General features: G+C 48.5%; 1 protein-coding gene across 1 annotated transcript in view; it reads right to left on the minus strand.

Moving 5' to 3' along the window:
- MAP3K14 (mitogen-activated protein kinase kinase kinase 14) overlaps nucleotides 1–23195 on the minus strand; it is a 43738-nt gene that overhangs the window by 19177 nt on the left and 1366 nt on the right. Inside the window, exons 2-3 of the mRNA XM_027517302.1 lie at nucleotides 1674–1949; nucleotides 461–530 (exon numbers count right to left, since the gene is read on the minus strand). Of these exons, the coding sequence (XP_027373103.1) occupies nucleotides 461–530; nucleotides 1674–1929 (326 nt within the window). The 5' untranslated portion in view covers nucleotides 1930–1949. The remainder of the gene's footprint in view (nucleotides 1–460; nucleotides 531–1673; nucleotides 1950–23195) is intronic.

Consider the following 23195-nt stretch of genomic DNA (forward strand, 5'->3'; position numbering starts at 1 on the left):
CAGGGCCAGTGAGCTGCGAGTCTGCCCCTGCCTGTTTCCAAGCCCTCATCCCTCCCTGGGTGTGTCTCATAGAGGGAAGGACATGTGAGGTTTCTCACCAAGTGGCTTCTCTGGGCCTGCACTTGTGGTCACGCACCAGCGGCAAGGTGCCTCCTGTTCCCAGCACCTCCCTACTGATGGGAACCGAGGGGAGCATCAAGGGCTCCATGGAGAATACAAATAAAACGTCAAGCTGATGTGACCCAGAGGCAGTCATCCACACGCTGGGAGCAGCTTTTGAAAAGCTTATTTGGCTGGGAGAGCGGCTCAGCCAGGAAGCCTGGGTGGGTTCCAAGAGCCGAACCACAGGTGCTGAAGGCGGGAGCCAGGGGTCATTTGGGAGCGGCTGGGGCGAGCAGCTGGGGTGGGGACACTGCTGCTGTGTCAGCTCGGGGCGCCCCTCTCAGGCTGACCGTCTTACCTGTACTGTTTCGAACCAGCGATGAAGATCCGTTCTGAAAAGGTGGGGCTGAACTCTTGGCTGTTCTCACCTTTTAATTAAAGGAAAAGGGGTTGGACGAGCAGAAAGGAGAAAGAAGAGGATTCGGCACTTAGGAGAGCGGCACTTTGCAGATGCCCTCCTGGCCACTCCTCTTTCCCGCGGCTCACCACCTCTCACAGCGGTGACCTCACCCTGCCCTCCCAGCCTGGTGGTCAAGGGCACTGGGTGTGCTTACAACACGGAATCGTTTAAGGGCGCCCACCCCACTTCACACACTGTGAGGTGTAAGTGAGATGGTCCATATAAAACCCTCGACACGGTGCCTCGCACACGGCTCAGTATATACTATTACATACGTGTGTGGGTTGAACTACCATAACCATGCCACTCACTTTGCTTTAATTTTTACTCTCTCATCTCTCGTCAAGGACCAGCCAGAAGGAAGCGGAAGATGCGGGGAAGGATGGATGTACGTGGGAAAATACTGTCACCAGCTGTTGGTCTCACCAGGCTCCACCCCAGAAACTTCCTGGGGTGGAGGGAAGGTGTGGGGAGGGAGGGGGTTCCTGGCCCTTCCAGCCCCCTTGGGAGTTTCTCAGGCTCTGGTGGCAGCCATCATTCTGAGCCATCTTGAGGTCTTGTGAGCGGAAGCAGAAGGACCAGACTAGGCCTCACCCCACCCTGCAGGCCTGAGGGCAGGTGTTCATCCTTTGGGGTGGGGGCCGCCTTGAGGTGGAAGAGGTGAAGAGCCTAATGCCCCAGAGCAGCTTTCCAGGAGACCTGGCCTTTCCTGTCTGGGCCTCTCCAGAGATGCTCAGGCTGCCCGAGGTCCCAGGAGAAGGCAGAGGGACTGCCTGATGATCCTGCAGACTCCCTAGCACCTTGGAGCCCATGTATCCCTGCCTCCCAGCTACCTCCCCCTGCTCTGGTCACCATGGGCAATGCCTCGTCGGCCACCTCTCCCTTCCTGTGTGTCCCTCCCTGGCACTGTCCTGGCTCCCATGGCACACTGATTGCTGGCTTAACCTCCGGTCCTATCTTGTGAGTGTCTCCTATGGTGGTCGCCCTGACCTCCCTCTTCCACAGGGGACCCTGAGCCAAGCCCTACATATGGCCAATCACCCTTGTCCAAACGCTGTGCCCCACCTCTCTCTCCGCCACCCACCCCTGCCCTGAAGCCCGGGGCTCTTACATTCGGCCTGGGCGATGATGGAGATGGCAGCTGGCCCAGCCTCCGAGCCGTCCTTGGCTGTGCCTTTGGTGATCACGTCGTTCAGGATCTCCCACTTCCCGCAGAACACGGGGCTCTTCTCCACGGCCTCCAGCTTGTGGACGGAGCTCTGCTTCTTCCCCATCGCCTGTGTCTTCTCCTTGGCTTTGGCGAACTCCTTCTGCTGCCCGACCGTGGAGCCGGGGGCGCCTGGGCAGGCCATTTCCATCACTGCCATCTCCCAGGCTCACGCTCACCCTGCCAGAGAGACCACACGCAGAGCAGGTCACCCCCAGACCCCAGGGCAGGCTGCAGTGGGAGGAGAAAAGCAGGGGGCAGAGGGCCTTTGCCCCCTCAGGCCACATGTATTTATCCTCCAAATGATCCCAATGGCAACCCTGCCACAGTCTCATGTGGGGTGAGCCCCCCGGCCCTACCAGTTCTTCCCCTCCACTCCACAAGGAGAACTCTAGTCTGCGGATCAATGGGACGTCTGTGGATCGATGTCTGGGTTGCTTCTTTCCTGCCTTTGTAAATAATGGCTGAGTCGTCTTCTGCTGTTTGTTTTGTGGTGAACTTTGCTTCCGCAGAACAGGGGGGTGGATCCCATACTCCAAAGCCATTAGTCACCTCACCGATTCTGCACAAGCCTTGCCTTCTTAGAGACATGCCTGTGCCACCCATTGAGGGCTCTTCTCCAAGCGGAGAGAATCGAGGTTTAGTTTTGTTCCCAAGTTACAGGTAGAGGTATGCATGTACATATGAGTGCATGTGCGTGTGTGTGTGTGTGTATGTCTATTTATATATGTACACATTATATAGAGACACATATGAAATCTTGTAAAACCTAAAAACCATGCAAGCAGCAACACCAGAACTTGGCTCCTTTCCTGAGCTGCATCTGTTTGTGGCTTTCCAGAAGGGACTGATAGGCTTCCTTCTGTAATGTCCAAACTCACTTGCTGAAAACCTCTTTTGGGGATCGTTTTTCTTTCAGGCAACATTAGTAATGGAATTTCTATTACAGCCCACACACCCCACCACCAACTGACACCTCTAGAAATATGAGGACAAAGCACAACAATTCATCTCTCTCTGGGCTCCGTCTCCCCCAGCTCTGCGTTCCCACAGAGCCAGATGGGAGAGAGAATGTACTGTTGTGACAATCTGTGCAAAGAGCACGCGGGCTGGAATGGTCACAAAAGAGAACAGCGCTGCCCTGAGATTGTTAGCAGTTGGGAAGTTTTTTAAAGACTGGGGCTCTCAACTCCCAAGGGCAGTGCCCTACTGGGTCATGACTTGTTTGCGACAAAGCCTAAGAAGGCACTGATTGCAGATACTTTCATAAATGCTCTTTGATGGCAGCTTGGTCCTCAGCTGCTGCTAACAGATGAGGTCTTCTCTGCAGTAGCTCCATTCATCCTGAACCACGCCTCCATCTGCTCTTGAGGGATGAAGACAGACCGTGGGAAGCCAGGCTTCTATACTTCTGCCCTTTTGCCTGATCAGGTTGGAAGCTTCCGAGAGACAGTGGGACACTGGGAAACTCTAGGCTGAGACCTCCTGCCTACAGCATCTGGCTCACCACAGCAGACACGAAAGGCTGAGGCAGCTTGACTGGGGTGTGGGGGTGGGGGAAGGTTTGTCAGTTGCTATGAATTTGATGCCCACATCTCTGCCTTCAAGGGCCTGCTAGCTTTGAACTCAGAGTGGTTCCAGCTTTCAGCCTGGGTGCGGGTGTGGTCCTGCAGGCTGGATGCTCCGGTGGCTGAATGGGTGGCCTCAGTTTCTTGATGACCTTAAGTCTAAGGGGTGCTCTGACTTCAGTTAGGTGAAAGCCCTCCAAGCTGGTTGTTCTACTTGTAAGGGTGCTTTCATCCCACTCCACACCCCTGCAGCCCCTGTCCCTCTCCAAAAGGACTTGATCCAGGGCCTCTTTATAAGAGAAACGAGACCTTACAAATAGCCCCCAGCACTCCAAACCTAACAGTGTTAGAGGTATGCCTACAGGAACACTGCTTCAATCTCCTCATTTTTATGGAGGCCTAATTAGGCGGAGACTTGCCGGAGATCACCAGTCTGCATGGGGCTGTGTGGAGCTGGGCCTATTGGGCTGTGCTGTCCACTCCCCAGTCCCTGGGCTGCAGGCAAGGGGGGATGTCATGGGCCTCCCTGGGCAGAAGGCTCCTGAGGGCAGAGGTCGTGTCCCTGGTGTGCAGCAGAGCAGGGCACAGGGGGTGCTGGCTGCAGGAGGGAATCAAGGATGATGCCGGGCATCTTGGGATGAAGAGAGAGTTTCACCAGACAGCAAGAGGAATGGCCAGTGGTCAGTCTTGTTCTGAGGCACCCGGCTGTTTAGAGCTAAGCTGCACTCGGGCTCATGTGGCCTTTCCTGCCTGACATGGCTCACCCGGAGCTGGCGCTCCTCCAGACAGGCTGTGGGGCGCCCCTCCCCAACAAGCTGTCCTTTCACCTTGGTGGCTGGGTGGGCAGCTGGCCAGGGGCCCTGGTCCTTCCTCTGCGAGCACTCTAGGCACCCTGTCCCAGAGAAACCGAGGCCAAGGCAGCCGAGGTCGGGGCTGCCTCCTCTGCAGCGCCCTGATGACTCACCCGGCAGCCTGACAGGGAGAGAGAGGAACAAGGGAGCCTGAGAAGCTAACCCAGCAGCTGGCTGCTGAACCTGTGAAGGGCACGGGGAAAACAGGCTGACCCTCGCCTCCCGGGGGCACGAAATCATGGCCCGGGAGTTGTACAGCTTCTCCTGTGTCTGCCTTTCCAGTGCCACATGACCGTGACTCAGACTCTCATCGACTGTCTCCAAGTTCAAGAGGCTATTCTCAGGACACTCTGGCCGGACAGCAGCGCTCGACATATACACACGCTCGTTTCCTCACTCCCTCCCCACTTCCACGTGGGTTCTGATCTACAAAAAGTGGGGTTCTGCACTAAGCCTGGGACTGCTGGTTGGGTGGGCCTGCCCGTCTCTGGGCTTTGGGTCCCGGCTTGCTGCCCCAGCCCGGAGCCCTGCAGCTCTGCCCCTTCTCTCGCTCCTGCAGCTCGCGGGAAGTGAGGACTAAGTGGGAGCCTGCTGTGTTTCTGCCTTTGAAGGCAAGTCAAAATCCTGATTCATTACTCAGCTGGACACTCTCCACAGCTCCACTCAGGCCTTAGATGTACTCTTTCCTCTGCTCCGTGTGTCAGAGCCGAGGATGTGAGCAGTGGCAACAGCCACACCCGCTCAGCTCACTCACAGGCCATGAACACACAAGGGGAAGGGAAAGGGGCAGAATTAAGACAGTATTCTTGTAGGGCCTGATCCACGTACACTGCCTGTCCTTTCTTCTGTGGGGCTTCCATGACCCCCCGGAGGGGCCTGGGGGTAGGAATGATGGGGAGAGCACCAGGTCAACCCCTGGGCACATGTGTGTGACACATCTGGGTAGACAAGGCTCCTGGGCTCCAGCTCAGTTCCCTCTCCAGCTTAGTAAAGATCTTCTGTCCAAGCTGAGGAGTTCTCAACGTGGGTTCAAGGATGGCTTCAGGGAGGTCTGGGAACCCTAGGAACTTTATTGGTGTTTCTCCAGGGAAGAGGTCCATAGGTTTCACCATATTTCCCAAGGGTCTGACATTCCTCAGAAGGTTGTTCTAGTCTCCCCAGAAGACCAAGGCCAGGGCTAAACGCCTGATTCTGGCTCAATTCTTCTATGCCAAGGAAGAGCTCACCAAGGCAGTGCTATCCTACCTAAGTTACAATAACTAGATGGGTTCTCAAATGTACTTGCCCTATGTCTACTGAGTCAGTCAGTGGGCATTAGGCCCAGAATCTGTACTTCTGACAAGTTCTCTGGATGACTCTAATGCCCAGTGGCCAGGGACTGCCATCCAACCCCTGCTCTATACTGTCAGGCTGCGCTGTCAATACGGCAGCCACTGGCCACATGGCTATTTACATTTATTTTTCTTTTTTCTTTTATTTTGTATTGGAGGCTTTCCTGGTGGCTCAGATGATAAAGAATCTGCCTGCAATGTAGGAGACCTGGGTTTGATCCCTGGGTGGGAAAGATCCCCTGGAGAAGGGAATGGCAACCCACTCCAGTATTCTTGCCTGGAGAATCCCATGGACAGAGGAGCCTGGCGGGCTCTTTGTATTGGAGTACAGCTGATTAACAGTGTTGTGATAGTTTCACATGGACAGCAAAGGGACTCAGCCATACATATACATGTGTCCATTCTCCCACAAACTCCTTCCCATTCAGGCTGTCACATAGCATTGGGCAGAGTTCCCTGTGCTGTACAGTGGGTGACATTCAAATCAATTCATTTAAACTAAAATTTAAAAATCAATTCTTCAGTTATCCTAGCTACCATATAGGAGAGTTCACACAGAATACCTCTATCACTGTAGAAAGTGCTATTAGACAGCTCCTGCCTGAGACCATTACAGCAATGCTTTCTCTGACAGCATACTTTCTCTTCCTAGGATTCTGGGATGGGGATGGGGTTTAGATGAAATGATTGCTTGATTAAACTGGGAGGCACAGAGTAATGTTTAAAATTTGATCTTCAGTGGTGATGACCTTTCTAAAATGTATCATATTTCAGTTCCCTGTTTTAGTAAGGACAGTAAAAACACCAGATTGGGGACCAGAAGATACGAGTTCTAGCTGTGGAAGCTTTTTATTAAAAAGCAACAGGACCATTTTTATTAAAAGAAATCATACCTCAACCTTCACAATATAAAAGACCTGGAAACGTGCAACTGACACGTAACTCAAATTAGAGACAGCTGCTCTGCTGAAGGTGGGCAAGGGCCCCACACACTCAGCTTGCCTCCATCCACCAAGGACCTCTCCAGCATCCTAGGTCTTCAAGGAAAAGAGTTTGAAGACTCTGACCCAGGAAATCATTCGAGGTTCCTTCTAGTTCCCCAAATGCCACTGATTTGTCAGGATTTTTTGACGGCTGGATGACCTCGATTCAGACTGATAGTTAATATTTCCTAAGCACCGTCATTATTAGTGTCAATTTCAGAATGAAAACTGAGGTTTAGAGAAGTTCAGTAGCCTGCCAAAACAGTCACACGGTGACAAACTGCAGAGGTGCAGCTGGACTCGTGCTGTTGCCTCTCCAGTCAGCTTGCTTGGCCAAGAGACGATGCTAAATCAAAGTTCATTCCCTTACCCGTGACCAAGCTCACGACCACTATCACTGAGACAATGGGACTTCTCTGTTTCAGCACCATACAGCCAAGCCATCAAACCTTACCTAAGGCATTCAACACTTTAAGCCTTGGTTTGCTGTATATCAAACAGAAATATAGGGCCATCTACAAAATGTTCACTGAGGGGCCAGAGCAGACCAGGGCAAATCCCTCTCATGATATTTCATCTGGAAGCAAAAACTTGTCCTTCTCTGAATGCCCAGAGGAGACAAATAGCAGAAGTAGAATGACTCAACTTCCTTAATAAGATATTAGTTGAAAACCAATCTCTTTCTGCTGCTTCCTCTTTTAAGCCTTCAGCTTGCCTGGCTACTAGGCCACACTGGGCCAGCCTCTGCCTATCAAGAACAAGGGGTGTGCAGGAAGGGGAACCAAGGGCAAGTGCCAGGCACAGTGAGCTGGCCAGGCAAAACAGCCATCTGGCCAGGCGGACCCAGAGATCCCCATGCATTCCCCAGGCCCCCTTCCTGCCCTGCCGACCCTCTCCAAGCCCCTACCTTCAGTCTCTGTTTCAGTCACACTGATCCTTTCACTTGCCTGAGCAGCAATGGGTAAGCTTTGATATTTTTCCTCTGCTCACTTTGCTGCTTCTGTAAACAGCATCTTCTTCCTTTATTACTGCTATCTGCCAGATCTCACCTTTTATAACCTGTCTCCTCAACGAACCCTTTGCTAGCATGCTCCTGCATTCACTCAGCAGATCATCAGTGAGAGTCTCCTAAGTGTCAAGGGCTGTAATAGTCACCACCATTCATTAAAGGTCTCTGTGCTGGGCATGTGTTAGGTGCTTTATCCATGTAATTGATGAACAACCACCCTGCAGGGTTGATGATATTTTTCAGACGAAACTAAGGCTCTGAGAGGTAAGCTACCTGCAGAAACAAATGAGGCCCAATTTATACAACTAGAGCATCAACATGTTTTTAAAGCTAAAACCAGGACACTCCTGGCCCTTCCTCGGGAACCTAAGCATCCTCATTTCCTTTCCAGGATAACAACTTGTTGGCAAAGGTACCTGGAACTCTAGGAATTGAGCAATATTACTACCCATGTCCATATTACTACCCCTATTTTACCCGCAGGGTCTGCTCACTGTTGGTAATAATTTATTAGTCTGTGTAGGCAGGAAGCACAAGAACTAAAAATGAGGGATCTCATCACTAAGGGCTGGCTCAGCAGTAAATTGGTCAAACTTCTGGTGGAGTTACACCAGTACATGTTCCTGGAAATGTTACCATTTTTAACTAGATAAGGTTTAACAGGTCATTTCATTTTCTTAAAACGATTAAAAAAAAAAACAAAAAACCCACACAATACACGCACAAAAAAACAAGAGTTCCAGGAAAGACAGTACCACCTTCACTGAAAGAATCACTGAAGGATGTGCTTTTGGAAGCAGAAAAGTAAACCAGAGAAGAAATGGGATGCAAGAAACAATGGTAGGCACAGAAATTGATATGATGTTGGTCAATTTAATCAACAATTGAATGTTAAAAAAAAAATCAGTTTAAACCACTTTAAAACATTAAGTTTTAGGGAATTTCCTGGTGGTCCAGAAGTTAGGACCCAGTGCTTTTACTGTCGCAGCCCAGGTTCAATCCCTGGTCAAAGAACCAAGGTCCTACAAGCTGCAAGGCACACAAAAAAAATTTTTTTTTTTAAAACACATAAACTTCTCTCTAGTTCTATTTACTTCAAAACAAAACTACATTAAGTTTTAGATAATATAGATAAGAAAGAAGTGTGGGGTGGGTTGTCCAGTGGGTAGAGTGATATGAGCTTTGCTATTTTGTGAAATTTACATATGAATATTTTACATTTCATTAGAAAAAAACTATAACTAAGTATGTATGCTAAAATTTAAGAGTAACTAACTATAAGAATAGTAATACAAGTCAGTTTCCAAAGCAAAAGTGTAAAGAAGGAAAAATAGAAAACTTGATCACTCTAACAAAAGGCAGGGAGAGAAGGAAAAAAGAAGCAAAGAAAAAGAACAGTAAGTATAAAATGAGAACACAAGTTATGGTGGCAAAAACAAGCCAAAGTATCAATACATCATTAATCACAATACACACGCATAGATGAAGATCGCTTCACATTAAAAGTCAGACAATCGGGATTTTAAAAGATCCAGCTAGATGCTAACTAAAAGAGACAAAACAAAATTATACAGAAAGATTGCGAACAAAGGATGAAAAGAGATATGCCAGGCCAATACTCACTAAAACATGTATTATTAATGGCAGACAAAATACTTAAAACAGAAAGATATAACAATCACTTATATGCCCACAAGAAAGCACCTCTAAATCCAGAGGCAGGTTGAAGCTTTCTGAATGAGGAAGGTCTTGCCTTTAGAGTGTCCTGTCACATTACAGAGAATTGCAGGATCTTCTGACACAGCGTTCTTTGAACATGTACTGGTCTGCTGGGTGTGGAGCCAGTGCTGAGTGCGGGGTGTATGCTGAGGAAGAAGACACAGCCCCTTGAGGAGCTTACAGTCTCCTGGGGAAAGAGACAAGTAGCTCCTTACAACAGTGATGCGACGACGGGCACGGACACACCGAGATGCAGTGGGAACACATGGACAGACAGTAGCCCCGCCTGTTGGAGATCAGGAAAGGCTTCCTAAAGCAGGGGATACCCGGAGTGGGTCTCAAGGGGTGAGCAATAAGTTCTCAAGAAAAAGGAGTGGGTGTTCCAAGCAGGAGATGGGGGTTTGATCCCTGGGTCAGGAAGATCCCGTGGAGAAGGAAATGGCAACCCACTCCAGTATTCTTGCCTTGGAAATCCCATGGACAGAGGAGTCTGGTGGGCTACAGTCCATGGGGTCACAAAGAGATTGACACGACTGAGTGACTAAACAACATTCCAAATCGAGGGGGTGGCAAAAGTTAAGGAACAAAATGAGTCTCTGTAGGAGTTAACAGCTTGAGGTTGCTGGTGAGCAAAGCTTGTCGGGAGCTGCAGGAGATGAGGCTGCAGATGGAGTTCAGGTACCAGACCATAGGACTGTGCTTGATCCTGATCTACCCCCAGGGGTGAAACTCTCGGCAGAGCGAGAGCAGTCTAATTCAGGGGCAGGGTTCCAGGTGGAGGAGCCTACAGGGTAGGGGCAGATGGTGGAGACTGGGCATTAAATGAAAACCCTCCACTGGGACAGAACCCACTCCCTCACCTGCCCAGCCCGGGCTGATAAAGTCACAAGTTACACACCTCTGTAGGGATGGTGAATTTCCCTTTGGCAGAGAGATGAAGTGGGCACTGGGACCTAGAAACAAGACATTGCAGGAAGGAATGAAACTCAGCTGCAGGAATCTCAAAACCTGCCTCCTCGCCAGCTTGCGGTCTGCTTCCCAGGAGAGCAATTTCTGCCTAAGCATTTCCCATTAAAGAGGAAATGAAATGTGAATGTACATTAATCATTAAAATCTTACAGGTCAGTTATGAAAAAGAAATCTGCCATGCCCACAAAACTCAGTCTCGCTGCCAATTCCATAGGTCACACTGCCGGGTAGATGAAGTGTGTGGAATAATATTTATGCCCATCCCCAGTTCCTACCACATGTCAATGTTAACTAGCCCCACGTGTGCTGAAACACTGCTGTCTCCAGGCCCTTTCCAGTGTTTAAGGCACGAAATCACCGCACACCTGTTCTATTACCACAGGCCTTACTCACGTTCAGCTTCTCCCTGACCCCTCCCATCCCACACTGAGGCCAAGCTAATCTCAAATCATCATGTCCTTAAGATAACCTCAAGCTGAAAGACATCTGTCGGCTGTGCATGGCTTACGGCCCGGTCCCAACTCTGTGGTCCATAATCTCTCACCACTGTTTCCCTAAACAAAGGGTTTGGCTTTGGCCAGTCTGAGCTCTCCAGACCCCGCTGGCTACTCAGATCTACAGTCTCCGTGTGCACCTCGTCCTTGTGTGGGCTGCACTGCCCATCCTGCTTATCCTTCCCAGGCGAAGCTCAGGCCTTCCACGTCCAGCGTCCCTTCCGTTGGCACCCGGCCTCCTTAATTCTCCTCACCCTTATTCCCTTTACTCATCATATGAAGTAATCTAGATAAAAGAACTCTAAGTATGATAAATCATCATACACCAAGGGAAGATAGCCATTTGTGCACACAACTCCAGAACTGCAATCTAGGAGGTATGGAGCATGTATGTAGAAATACAGGAAAAGATGCACAAAGATGTTCAGTGTATCTTTATAACAGTAAAACACTTAGATAACAATGTCTAATTACACGAGAGGATAATATTAAATAAGTCATGGCACAGCCATTAAAAACATCTACAAATAATATCTGGCTATATGGAAAAATGCTTATGGGATACAATGTTAACAGAAAAAGGATACAGAATTATAAACTCTTGAAAGTCTCTTGGACAGCAAGGAAATCAAACCTGATTTCCTTAGTCAATCCTAAAGGAAATCAACCCTGAATATTCATTGGAAGGACTGATGCTGAAGCTGAAGTTCCAATACTTTGGCCACCTGATTCGAAGAGCCGACTCATTGGAAAAGACCCTGATACTGGGAAAGATTGAAGGCAGAAAGAGAAGGGGAAGACAGAGCATGAGATGGTTGGATGACATCACCGATTCAATGGACATGAGTTTGAGCAAACTCCGGGAGATGGTGAAGGACAAGGAAGCCTGGTGTGCTACAGTCCATGGGGTCACAAAGAGTTGGACACAACTGAACGACTGAACGACAACATGATCCCACCTAGCATGTGTCTGTGTATTTTATCAACATTTATAAAAATGCTGAATGACAACATGATCCCACCTAGCATGTGTCTGTGTATTTTATCAACATTTATAAAAATGCTGAACAACATGATCCCACCTAGCATGTGTCTGTATATTTTATCAACATTTATAAAAATGTAGACACTTAGCACAGATATGCAGCAATGGTTCTCTCTTGGTGGTGTTTTAATATTCTTTATACTTTTCTAATATTTTCACTTTTTTTTTGTGTGTGTGTGGTGAGTAGGTACTGCTTTTCTCAGTCTTCATTTTTCTTTTTTGGTCATGCCATGCTGCTTGTGGGATCTTAGTTTTCTGACCAGGGATAGAACCTGGACCCTTGGTAGTGAAAGTGCAGAGCCCTAACCACTAGATTGCCAGGGAATTCCCTCAGTCTTCATTTTTTTAACAGATGTTTCCAAGTGGCAAAAATAAAATAGAGAAAAGATATACAATGAGAAATATAAGTCCCTCCCACCCTTCTCCCATTCTTCTGAGGGGATCCCATTACCTATTTCTTACATGTCCCTCTAGAGATGCTCTCTCTGGGGTATTACTTTTATGGTGAAACCAAGCTAAAACTAAAAGAGGGTCTCTCGATATGGAATGAGAATTTAGGAGGCATCGGGTCCACATTTGTAACTGGGGCTTCATAAATACTGGATGGTTGCTTCCCCCACCTGCACACACACCCACACACACACACTTACACACACAGAGGAAACCTTGCCAGAACCCCTGGGGCTGATCAGTGAGTTCTGGCTGCAGGGCTGTGAACACAGAAGCTGGAGATGGGTAAGCTCGTCCCTCCTGGTTTTGGTTTTCGTTTCACCCCCTTTCTTGTTCTCCCCTGGGGACTGTGAGTTTCATTTGCAGTGACTCAAGAAGCAGGAGGATGCTCACAGATGGTTCCCCAGCTCTGATGGCCAGTGCTTCCCTGCTTTTGCTTTATAACCATCCAATGACAAGCTTAACGCAGTGGTGAAGATGCCAGATGTAAGGCATGCTCGTGGGCACGTGTGGCCCCATAAAGAATGGGAAACAAACGGTACAAATGAACGTATTTCCAAAACAAAAATAAGAGTCACAGATGTAAAAAACAAACTTATGATTACCAGTGGGGAAAAGGATAAATTGGAAGTTTGGGACTGACATATACACACCACTATAAATGTGAATAATTAATAAGGACCTGCTACATGGCACAGAGAACTACTCAGCACTCTGTAATGATCTATACGAGAAAAAAATTGGAAAAAAAAGTGGATATGCGTGTAAAAAAAGAGCATATGTATAACTGATTCACTTTGCTGTACAGCAGGAACCAACACAACATTGTAAATGAGCCATACCCCAGTAAAAATTTAAAAAAAAAGAGTGGGAAACCGCAGAACTGGACCTGAGAGGAAAACACCGGCCCCTCTTTGGCTGCTTACATCTGTTGGCAAGGCCTCGGCTCTGAATGGACTCAACAATGACCTGCCTGTGCATGATGAACCGGAGCCCAGGATTCCTCAGCAGCTAGAGCTGAGATCAGTCCTCCTGTGGACATCTTTGGGTGTTTTCAACAACCTGCTGCTGTATGTCTGCACAGAATTACATGCTGGTTGTCAATAATAATAAAAATAATAATGGCAGCTAAGATTGCTTGCTATGTATTAGGTATATTAGGTAATGTTTGCTATGTATGCATGTGTATTACTCCTTGAATCCTCACAATACCTCTACTATCATTCCCCTTGTACAGAGGGATAAACTGAGGCTCAGCAGATCAGGTGATCTGCCCAAGGTCACACTGCAAGGAAGTGGCAGAAGCAGGATGTGCACAAGGGTCTCTTTCACGTCGAAGTCCATATTCTTAACCATGACACTGTATCCACTTTCAAATGATCCAAGTTTTAAAAACCGGGACCCAAATGGAGAAGCTGCCACAAGCCAAATGTTTGTTAGTGAGAAACCCAGGGACTGACCCAGGAGGAAGCATCTCAATTAGGAAGCATAAGCACAGCCGGCCTATGTTCTGGAAAAAGCAACTTTAAAATGGCAATGGGGAACAAAGACTCCAAGCTTGTGGCAGGCCTGTGTTCCTTAGCCCACCCGTGCTTACCTCAGCTGGGCCCATCCCAGGGGCCAATTCTACGACAAAGTTCAAATTCATCGTTCATTTTATAAAGCCTGGCTCCAGGTTTCCTGAGCCTAGTTTATCATTTGTTTGTCTTTATTTTTAATAGCAAAGCCTTGAGCATCAATTACTAAATTCATAAATGTGGTTATTACTTGGTCCCCAGTTTCCTGATATCGGATATTGTATAAACCTTAAACATATTATAAGGACATTTTCAATTCAACTTTCAAATCTTTTGCATGAGGAGAGCCAATAGCATATAGAAAAGATGCCACTGAAAGCACCACTGATCCAGAGACAATTATGGGACTGGTATGCAGGAGGATGGACGGTGTAGTATTGAGAAAAACCCTGACCACATGCGTACTTTGTTTTATCCAATATGTAGGAAGCAATTTTTAATGTATGTTATGTCAAAAAAATTTCATAGAGTCACTGCAATCTGCAGGTTGGGATATCTGGTGTAACTGAGTGCCCTGATGAAGTGGTAGCTGCAGTGTGAACCACTCCATCATGACCAGTTTCTGATGACAGGGCCATAAACTGCCCTCCACACCAAAATCAAACCAAACACAACCGGCTTTCTTTGATGAGTCAAAACACACTTCTGGATCTTGCCAAGCCTTAAGGTCATCACCGTGAGCAAGGTCTGCTTGTGAAAAACTTGTTATTTAACTTTTCAGATTGAGTTCTGAGAAAGGAGCAGTTCCCTGGGCTGTGGTCAATTCCCACTGCAACACAACCCCTCCCACCTCGGTTGGTTGGTAACTCTGCTTTTCACAGGTGGGACTGGCTTCAGACAGGGTCTACCTGTTTGGTTGGGGAGTTGGAAAGAGATGGGCTCAGCCTCTTCGGCAGGGAAGAGGCTTCAAGTTCATTGTAGTTATTGGTGACTGGTTCTGAAATTGAGGAACTAGTTTGAGGAACTTCAGAATAAACAAGAAACCCAAACAACTTGGCTTTCCACAGAAGGCTTCCAACGCACGGGGGTATATGAAAGGAAGGACAAGGTCCCTTTGGCAGTGGCACCAGACCATGGCCTTGAACCCTGACCATGGCCTCGTTTCAGATGCTGTCCTACACATCCTTTGACAGACTGGCCTGAATGGACATGTCCCTCGAGGACATGTCTCTTTCTAACACGCGGTCACATTCTTTGTCCTCCCCCAGGACAGAGGAAGGGGCTTGGGACCCACACTAAGACAGGGAATATTCCCAGCGGATCCCAGATCAATTCCTTGGTAAAGGAGGGGGCACCAGGAGCCAGCCTGTGGCGGCTTAGCCTCTCTCAGGCCAGCACGACCCAGAAAGAGGAGCGTGGATTCTAGTTTTGCACTTCCATGCACAGCCAGCACGACCCAGAAAGAGGAGCGTGGATTCTAGTTTTGCACCTCCACGCACAACAAACAGCCAGTGGCTACCACGCTCCAGGTGCTGCGCTGGCCAGAGCAGACACGAGGGTGACCAAGGCAGAAATGGTCTCGAGTTCTCACTGTTGGAACCCAGTCACTGAGACCCACTGTCATGGGTCAGGCCTCAGACCATCTGCCTACGCCTCTGTCTGAGTGGCCCCAAGCATATGGGATTGGTAAGCGCAGCCACTGTCCTCTCCACCCCAGCCTGGAAGGCTAGGATAAGTCAGCTGTGTCTTTAACGGCCTGCTGTTTCCTGGTGGCTCAGACGGTTAAGTGTCTGCCTACAACGCAGGAGACCCAGTTTCGATCCCTGGGTCAGGAAGATCCTCTGGAGAAGGCAATGGCAACCCACTCCAGTACCCTTGCCTGGAAAATCCCATGGACGGAGAAGCGTGGTAGGCTACACTCCACGGGGTCACAAAGAGTCGGACATGACTGAGTGACTTCACTTTTCACCTTTTACTTACTCGCTGTCTGCTTTGGCTCTGAGCTACGTTCCAGCACATTTCTACAAGACAGCCTATACCTCCACCATTGTGCTCCTTTCCCCTGGAGTGCTGAAGTTTCCAGACTGCTCTCAAGCTCCTATTCCAAGAGATACAAGGGCCCACGATGAGAGCAATACTGTGGGTGTGCCTGCCCAGACACGCTGGATGGGAAGGCGGGGCTCCTCCCCACGGGAGCTGGGGCAGGGGAGCCACCATCCGAGGGGACTTACTCAGCCCCCTCCAGCTCCCACAACCATGGTTCGTAATTTGGCACGTGTAATATGTCTGCCTTTATGTCCATCTTTCCGCCACCATGGCAAGCTTGTCGAGGGGCAGCACCTCAACAAAAGAAGGCTGAGTGCTAAAGAATTGATAGTCTTGAACTATGGTGCTGGAGAAGACTCTTAAGAGTCCCTCGGACAGCAAGCAGATCAAACCAGTCAATCCACTCTGAATACTCATTGGAAGGACTGATGCTGAAGTTGAAGCTCCAATACTTTGGTCACCTGAAGTGAAGAGTCAACTCACTGAAAAAGACCCTGACATTGGGAAAGACTGAAGGCAGAAGGAGAAAAGGGTGACAGAGAATGAGATGGTTGGATGGCATCACTGAGTCAATGTACATGAACTTGGGCAAACTCTGCTAGATGGTGAGGGATGGGGAGGCCTTTCATGCTGCAGTCCATGGGGTTGCAAGGAGTTGGACGTGACCTGGTGACTGAACACACACACAATGTATCTGCCTTTATGTCCATCTTTCTGCCACCACAGTGACCTTGATGAGGGACAGCATCTCAGCTGTCCTTGTTTTCAGATGCTAGTGCCTAGCAGAGCCAGTGGATTTGGTCCCCCTGGTGAGCTCTGACTGGGAGAAAGGATCCCTGATGTACTCCTGCAGGACAGAGGGTGCCATAGGCTCTGAGACCCCAGGCGGTGCAGTCGCCTGGTGAGCTGGAGGGAAGAAGTCAGCTCCATGCACACAGCATGGTGGCTGGATTATGCCTGCACCCCAGCAAGGAGGAGTCCTGCAAGCTGGCTACTGAGCCACCTTTGTCATCCTTCCTCCTAAATGCTGGAGAAGGAAATGGCAACCCACTCCAGCATTCTTGCCTGGGAAAACTCCAAGGTCGGAGGAGCCTGGCAGGCTACAGTCCAAGGGGTCACAAGAGTCAGACACAACTGAGCAACTGAGAATGTACGCTCACTCCTACATGCTCATCGAGAGAAACACATGATTTCCAATTCCCGAGACGATGACCCTTCTGAACTGGATGGCATGCATCTGGGCTCAGATTTGCATACATGTGTTAGACGGGAGGTCACACACAAATCTCTGCCTTTTACATTCATCTTTTTTTTTTTCTTTTGGCCACATGACAGGGAGTACAGGATTTTGGTTCCTTGACCAGGTATTGAACCTGTGCCCTCTGCAGTGGAAGCATGGAAACTTAACCACTGAACCACCAGGGAAGTCCCTTATATTCATCTTTGTAAATCTATTCCTGCCTCTCAAAGCACAGCATCTCCCAATTGGGACTGCTGAGCATGGGCTCAAGTTATCTGGTTCATCCAACCTAACTTCTTGGGCTAGAGAAGTCCATTTCTAATCTTAATTGGCAAGAGCATCCTCATTTGAAGCTGGCAAAGCCTCCCTTTGTCCCAAGCCTCCCAGCTCTCCCTAGTAGTGATGGGACTAATTCTGGTCTGGTAAAAGGAAATGTCAAAGACGGCAGAGCACAGTGGTGGATCTCAGACAGGACAACTCTTTGGACTTAGAGGGGACATTAGTCAGATGTGACATCAAGCTCTGTCCACAAGGGAGAGCCTCTTCACTGAGAGGACCTGGATGGATCCAGAGGGAATGATGCCCAACTACTCTGGGTCTTTGGGCCACTTGTATGCCATGGGCCATGACAGGAAAAAGATACAGAAGACCTTCTTGGCACCCGGTGGGTTTGCAGCCTCACAATCAATCATTCATAGCTACTGAAGGCCCACCTCTGGGTAAGACACTGCCTGGTGAGGTAGGTCAGTGCCCTACAGGCAGAGACAACCTTTGAAACTTCCAGGTAACCCTGCCCAGAATTGTATTTTCTTATCAACCTTCACCTCCTGTGGTTACACGAACCTCATGGTACAAGAGAGTGTCAAATAAATAGCTTTCTGTTTACTTTTTCTTAGACTCAGGGTGGCTATTGCTCTGGCTCCACCCTCCCCAGGCCTGGCAGAGCTAGAAGAAAGGCTGAGTGTGATGGGGTTGGGTGGGGATATGAAGGAGGAGTAACCCCTGCTCCGGGAGTATCTCCTTCGCTCAATGGCAGCACAGCACGGCACAAAGAGCCTGGACTTTAGCTCAGATCCTGCAATTAACTAGCTGTGTGGCCCTGGGCAACTCACTTAACTTCCTGAGTTCACCATTTTCTCTTTTGTTAAACAGAGAAGTGTGTAAACGGTTATGATCACTTCCAGGCTGTAACTCAAAACATTTCTTTCTTTTTTAAAAAATACATATTTTTATAATTTTATTTATTTATATGGCTGTGCTGGGTCTTCGTTGCTGCACGGGCTTTTCTCTAGTTTCGGTGAACAGGGGCTATTATCTGGTTGTGATGCTCGGGCTTCTCACTGCAGTGGCTTCTCCTGCTATGGAGCATGGGCTCTTGGGTGCACAGGCTTCAGCAATTGTGGCTCCTGGGCTCTAGAGCATAGGCTCAATAGTTGAGGCACACAGGCTTAGTTGCCATGTGGCATGTGGGATCTTCCCAAATCAGGGATCAAACCCGTGTCTCCTGCATTGGCAGGTGCATTCTTTACCACTGAGCCACCAGGGAAGCCCAACAGCTCTTTCTTGACAGAGAGGTTCAGGCCTAAGGTCATTTAGCCATGCCCACCCAAAGTGACTGCTGGCTAGTCTAGATGGAAGAGGTGTGGGGAGGGGGCTGGAGAGGAGTCTGCGATGGATAAATGAAACAAGGTAACACTAGCTCTTCCCCTGTGGTTTCAATAAAGTCAAGCCCACCTGGACACTGAGAGGTCTCTGACCCTCAGCAATAAGTTCAACACCAACTGTATTGGTCTAGAACAGAGAGTCTGAAACAAACCCCATGCCTTGAAGGATACCTGGTCATGGCTTTAATGGTAAGAGGGTCGGCAGAAAGTCCGGCAACCAGAAACTGCGTGGAAGAGATGGCTCAGGAGTTTCCTTTGCAGCATCTTTCTGAATCCAAACACTGGCTCCAGAAGTGTGGCAGGCTCAGAATTCGCAAGTTTCCAGAAAGCCAAGGTCCAATCCAGCCTTTCTAATCCGTGGAGCTCTTCAGAGCCTCCAACTCAGGTGGTGAAAAGGCAAGCAGGTAGAAAAGGGTTCCCCGAAAGGCCTTTCACACCAAAGTTGTGGTTTGTATCTTTCTGCTTTTTGCCAAGGGGTTTCCCAGCTCCCTGGAGCCAAAGCTCTCCTAGGGCTTCTTTGTTGACTGTCATTGGAAATGGGCCATTTTCCACCCTCAAGGTGGTTGGGCTCAAGAGCGTGGTGACACTGCTGATCTGGGCTCTCTGCCGGGTCCACATGACCCCCCTGCTGGGGGAGCTATTTTTCTGTCGTTTGGCAAGCCCTGGGAGCCTCTAGCTGGCTTCCTTATCCCCCCTGCCTCCAAAGCCCCTGGACTGAAATGAACATGAGCTTTGGCAGACAGCTTCTCCACAAGGTCTGCTCAAGACTTCCTGTGACTGAGCTGGGGAATAAATCGCATGTCACCTACACCCCTGCAAGTGTGACTCACCTTCCAGAGAAAGTGCTCTGCTCACCTAAGCAAAGCTGCCTGGAAAATGACTAAGGCACCTATCAAATGCAGTCTGTGGGGCCAACCAGTTGCCGACCTGGGCTCAGACACACTCTGCCTCTCACCTCCAGTCTGAAGTCAAGTGTGGAGTTGCCACTCCAGGCCTGCTGGTTTCATTTTCATCTGAACTGTTAGCTCCACACGAGGCTTGACATCCGGTGATCTATTTTTTCTAAAAACTAGGTTCACTTTAGAAATGACTCTTTGGCCATGAAGACAGCTTCCCCAAGAGAAAACAAGATGTTATTTAAAGGGGACGTCAGCCTGGTGGGAGCTTGCATTTTTGTTTTCTATTAAGAAAGGGGGGGAGAAAAAGAATTTAAAATGTAATGTGAAACTGTTTTTTTGCCTTTTTTTTCCCTTGGGTGATTTAAAGGGAAATCTGAGAGTCGCTGACTGCGGATTGAGGGCCCCCAGACCAGTGAAAAGATGACAAAGGGCAGGGTGCCACATGGTGGTGGGAACCTTGCCCCACAGGACCCAGGCTTCCCTTTTAGTCTCCCGAACAGAGAGGAACAAGTGTTTGTTGACTTATATTGTACACAGTATTTTCCTTTTTTCCCCTCCAGAGTTAAGGCTGAGACCCGCTTCACTGTATGGGGGACACAGGAGGGCCCCAGAAGGCCCAGCTGTACCTGCCCCTGGGTGGCGGCTGAGGGTGCCCCAGGCGTAGGCTTGCCAGCTCTGAGCAGGCAGAGCTGGAGCCTTGTTAGGTTCCTTTGGAGGGTGATGAGGGCAGAATTTAGTGTAAGACAGGGAGAACATGACAGCTAGAACCTCCAGATGGAAGAAATGTCCCACTGGTGGTCCTGCTGAGAAAATGACAGGCCCAGTCAGGCAGCCTGACCCTTCCTGACATCATCTTCCAGAAAACAGGTCCAGTCAAAGTGGTAATCGCCAACTACCAGTACTGCGATTACCACTACAACCACCAGCCACATTTACAGCCCTTGTGTCCTCTGGCTTATTCCGTGCCGAGCTCAGCACTTTATATATATTCTCTCATTTTCTACTCAAAACAACGCCACGAAATGTTTACAGATGGGGCGCCGGACGCTTAGAGAAGTGAACTGATTTGCCTGGTGTCACACAGGCAGACGGCGGCAGACTTGGACCCGACCTGGCTCTCTCTCTGACCCGGCAGCCTGAACCCCCACACAGGGCACAAAGATGCCATGGACTGGCTCTACCGCTCTGGGCAGGTTGCTTGACCCCTCTGCTTTAATTTCTGCATCTGTAAAATAGGGATCAGCAGACTTGACCAGAGGATGTGCTCTTTATCTTTCAGACTTTTCGTAATAATTATTATGGATAATAAGTATCAACTCTTGATTACTTGATAACACTTCTGAGTTAATCCTTGTGTACATAAATAGAAAAATAAAGCAGCTACCCTGGTTCAGTTATATTCAAGATGGACATGTTTTGGAAACAAACAAAAAAAATCCCAACTCATCCTTTTATATGTAAGTTAGTAGAAAAAGCACTGAACTAGACGTCAAGAAATGTGGGTTTCGATTCTGGACGTGACACTGATTTCCTAAGTAATCTTGTCCACTTGCTCTCTCCTTACTAGGCTTCATGTTCCTGATCCTGGTCCCTGCCTTCCTTTGTAGGACTGTGAGGAAACACAGAGAATGGCCACAAGGATCGTTACTCTCAATGCCATATAATCTCAAGGGATTCACACCAGTAGGATAAGAGATTAAATGATATAAAATAGCAAGAAGAGAAGGGGATCTTTTTACTGAAGTATAGTTGATTTACAATGTTGTATTAGTTTCTAGTATACAGAAAAGTGGTACAATTTTATATATACATATATATGTATTTTTTCCCATTAACATTTATTACAGGATATTGAATATAGCTCCCTGTGCTATACAGAAGGACCTTGTTGTTTATCCAATCTTTATGTAAGAGTTTGTATCTGATGGTCCCAAACTCCCAATCTACACCTCTGCCCCCATCCTCTGCCTTGGCCACCATGAGAAGGGGATCCTTTAACCTAGAATACAATGAAGGGCACACAGGCCACTGAGAAAAGTGACTCTTCTCTGCATGGTCACTCAGGTAGTTAAGACAAGGCCAGAACTGAAGACCCCAAAGCCAACAGATGTTCAGTGCTTCGCTCAGCTCGACTGAAATGTTCTACTACTCAATCTGCCCTGTGTTTGGCCTTCCATTTCTAATTGACTGCTTTCAACATTTCAGTCAGCACCACCCAGCAAATGCAGAGCCTTCACACGTGCATCAATTTAAAAGCTCACCTTCCCCTTGAAGGTGCTCAACCCCTACTACTTTCCCTGCCCAAGGATCTCAGCGTGCGGAGGCCAGGGGGAGCTGGCTTATCCTTAAAGCTTCCCAAATCCACTGACAGGGAACTGTCCCCCCACCCCCCACCACTTTCACACTGGTGTCTTCCAAAGTGCCCATAAGGCTCAGATGTTTCCAGTTTAACTGAAATACTAAAATGGGGCAAACAGGAAGCATCAGATACAACTGCGGTAGTGACTTATTAATCATGAAAGCAGAATTTTAGTTGCATTTTAACCTTTTGCCAGGAAAAAAAAAAAACAGCTCTCAGATGATGGAAGCCATTGATAGAAAGAGGCTCCCTGTGTGTGTATCAAGCTAACTTACACTTTTAATTTAGGGCCGAACTTGGTTTTAAGATTTCTTAACTACCCTCCCAGAAAGACCATCTGTTAGGTCAACCAACATGAATCTCTCAGCTCTTCATCAAGGGAGGCATGCCTGTTAGGAAAGCTCATGTGCTGTCCCTTGAGACAGGAAAAAAAATAGGAAACTAAAAGTGACATCGCAGGCCAAAGTGATGGGACACTCTTAAGAGGGGGCCAACAACGAGGAGAACAGCCCTGGGTCAGTCTTTACCCATCTCCCGTCTCTACAGATCTCACACCAGACGCTGGCCAGGATGAACCGTTACCACGCACCAAACAAAACCCACAACAGTTGCCTGGAGGTGGACAACCAATCAGGGCAAGCCCGCTTCTCAACATTCAGTGATACACAAACACTCCAAGCAGATCACAATGGAGTCAGTGTTCAATAGGAGAAACAAAATGAGGAACCAAACCTCTGTCTGTGGAGGCGAAATGGCCAACCAGACATTTTTGTTTAATAGATGAGGGTTCATTTGGCAGGGTCTCTGTCTGTGGTGCCGCTTGCTCCCACAAACTCTAACAGACAGCACCAGGGGCGAAAAACCCCCTTTCAGAACTACTCCTTATAACCTGAACACAGTCAGAAGGGGACTGAAGCTTGGTGGCTTACTGCTGTCTGGTCTCACCAAAGAGCTGGAACACGTACCTGGGTATAGATTTCTAAAATTAAAGTCAGAGATGAGTACTTTTATTTTGAGGCCTTCTGAGAAGTTCACTACCACACCCTTCAAAATAAAAGAGGATGTCCTCAAGGCATCTGAAAATCTCAGAGGTCTGGCATCGCTGCACCAAAGGAACGGATTTTGACATCACTTAAAAAACACCAAGAGTAAATCCAAACACTTTGTAAGTGAGACAAGCACCTGTTCTCTCATGTTAAGAGCATAAATACCACACCAAATATTTCTCCCCATGTCCTGCACCAAGTTCCATAACGTGGTTCTGCTTCAAGGAAGGAGCTGG

The sequence above is a fragment of the Bos indicus x Bos taurus genome, chromosome 19 (assembly GCF_003369695.1).
Source record: "Bos indicus x Bos taurus breed Angus x Brahman F1 hybrid chromosome 19, Bos_hybrid_MaternalHap_v2.0, whole genome shotgun sequence".
In the NCBI taxonomy this organism is placed as follows: domain Eukaryota; kingdom Metazoa; phylum Chordata; class Mammalia; order Artiodactyla; family Bovidae; genus Bos; species Bos indicus x Bos taurus.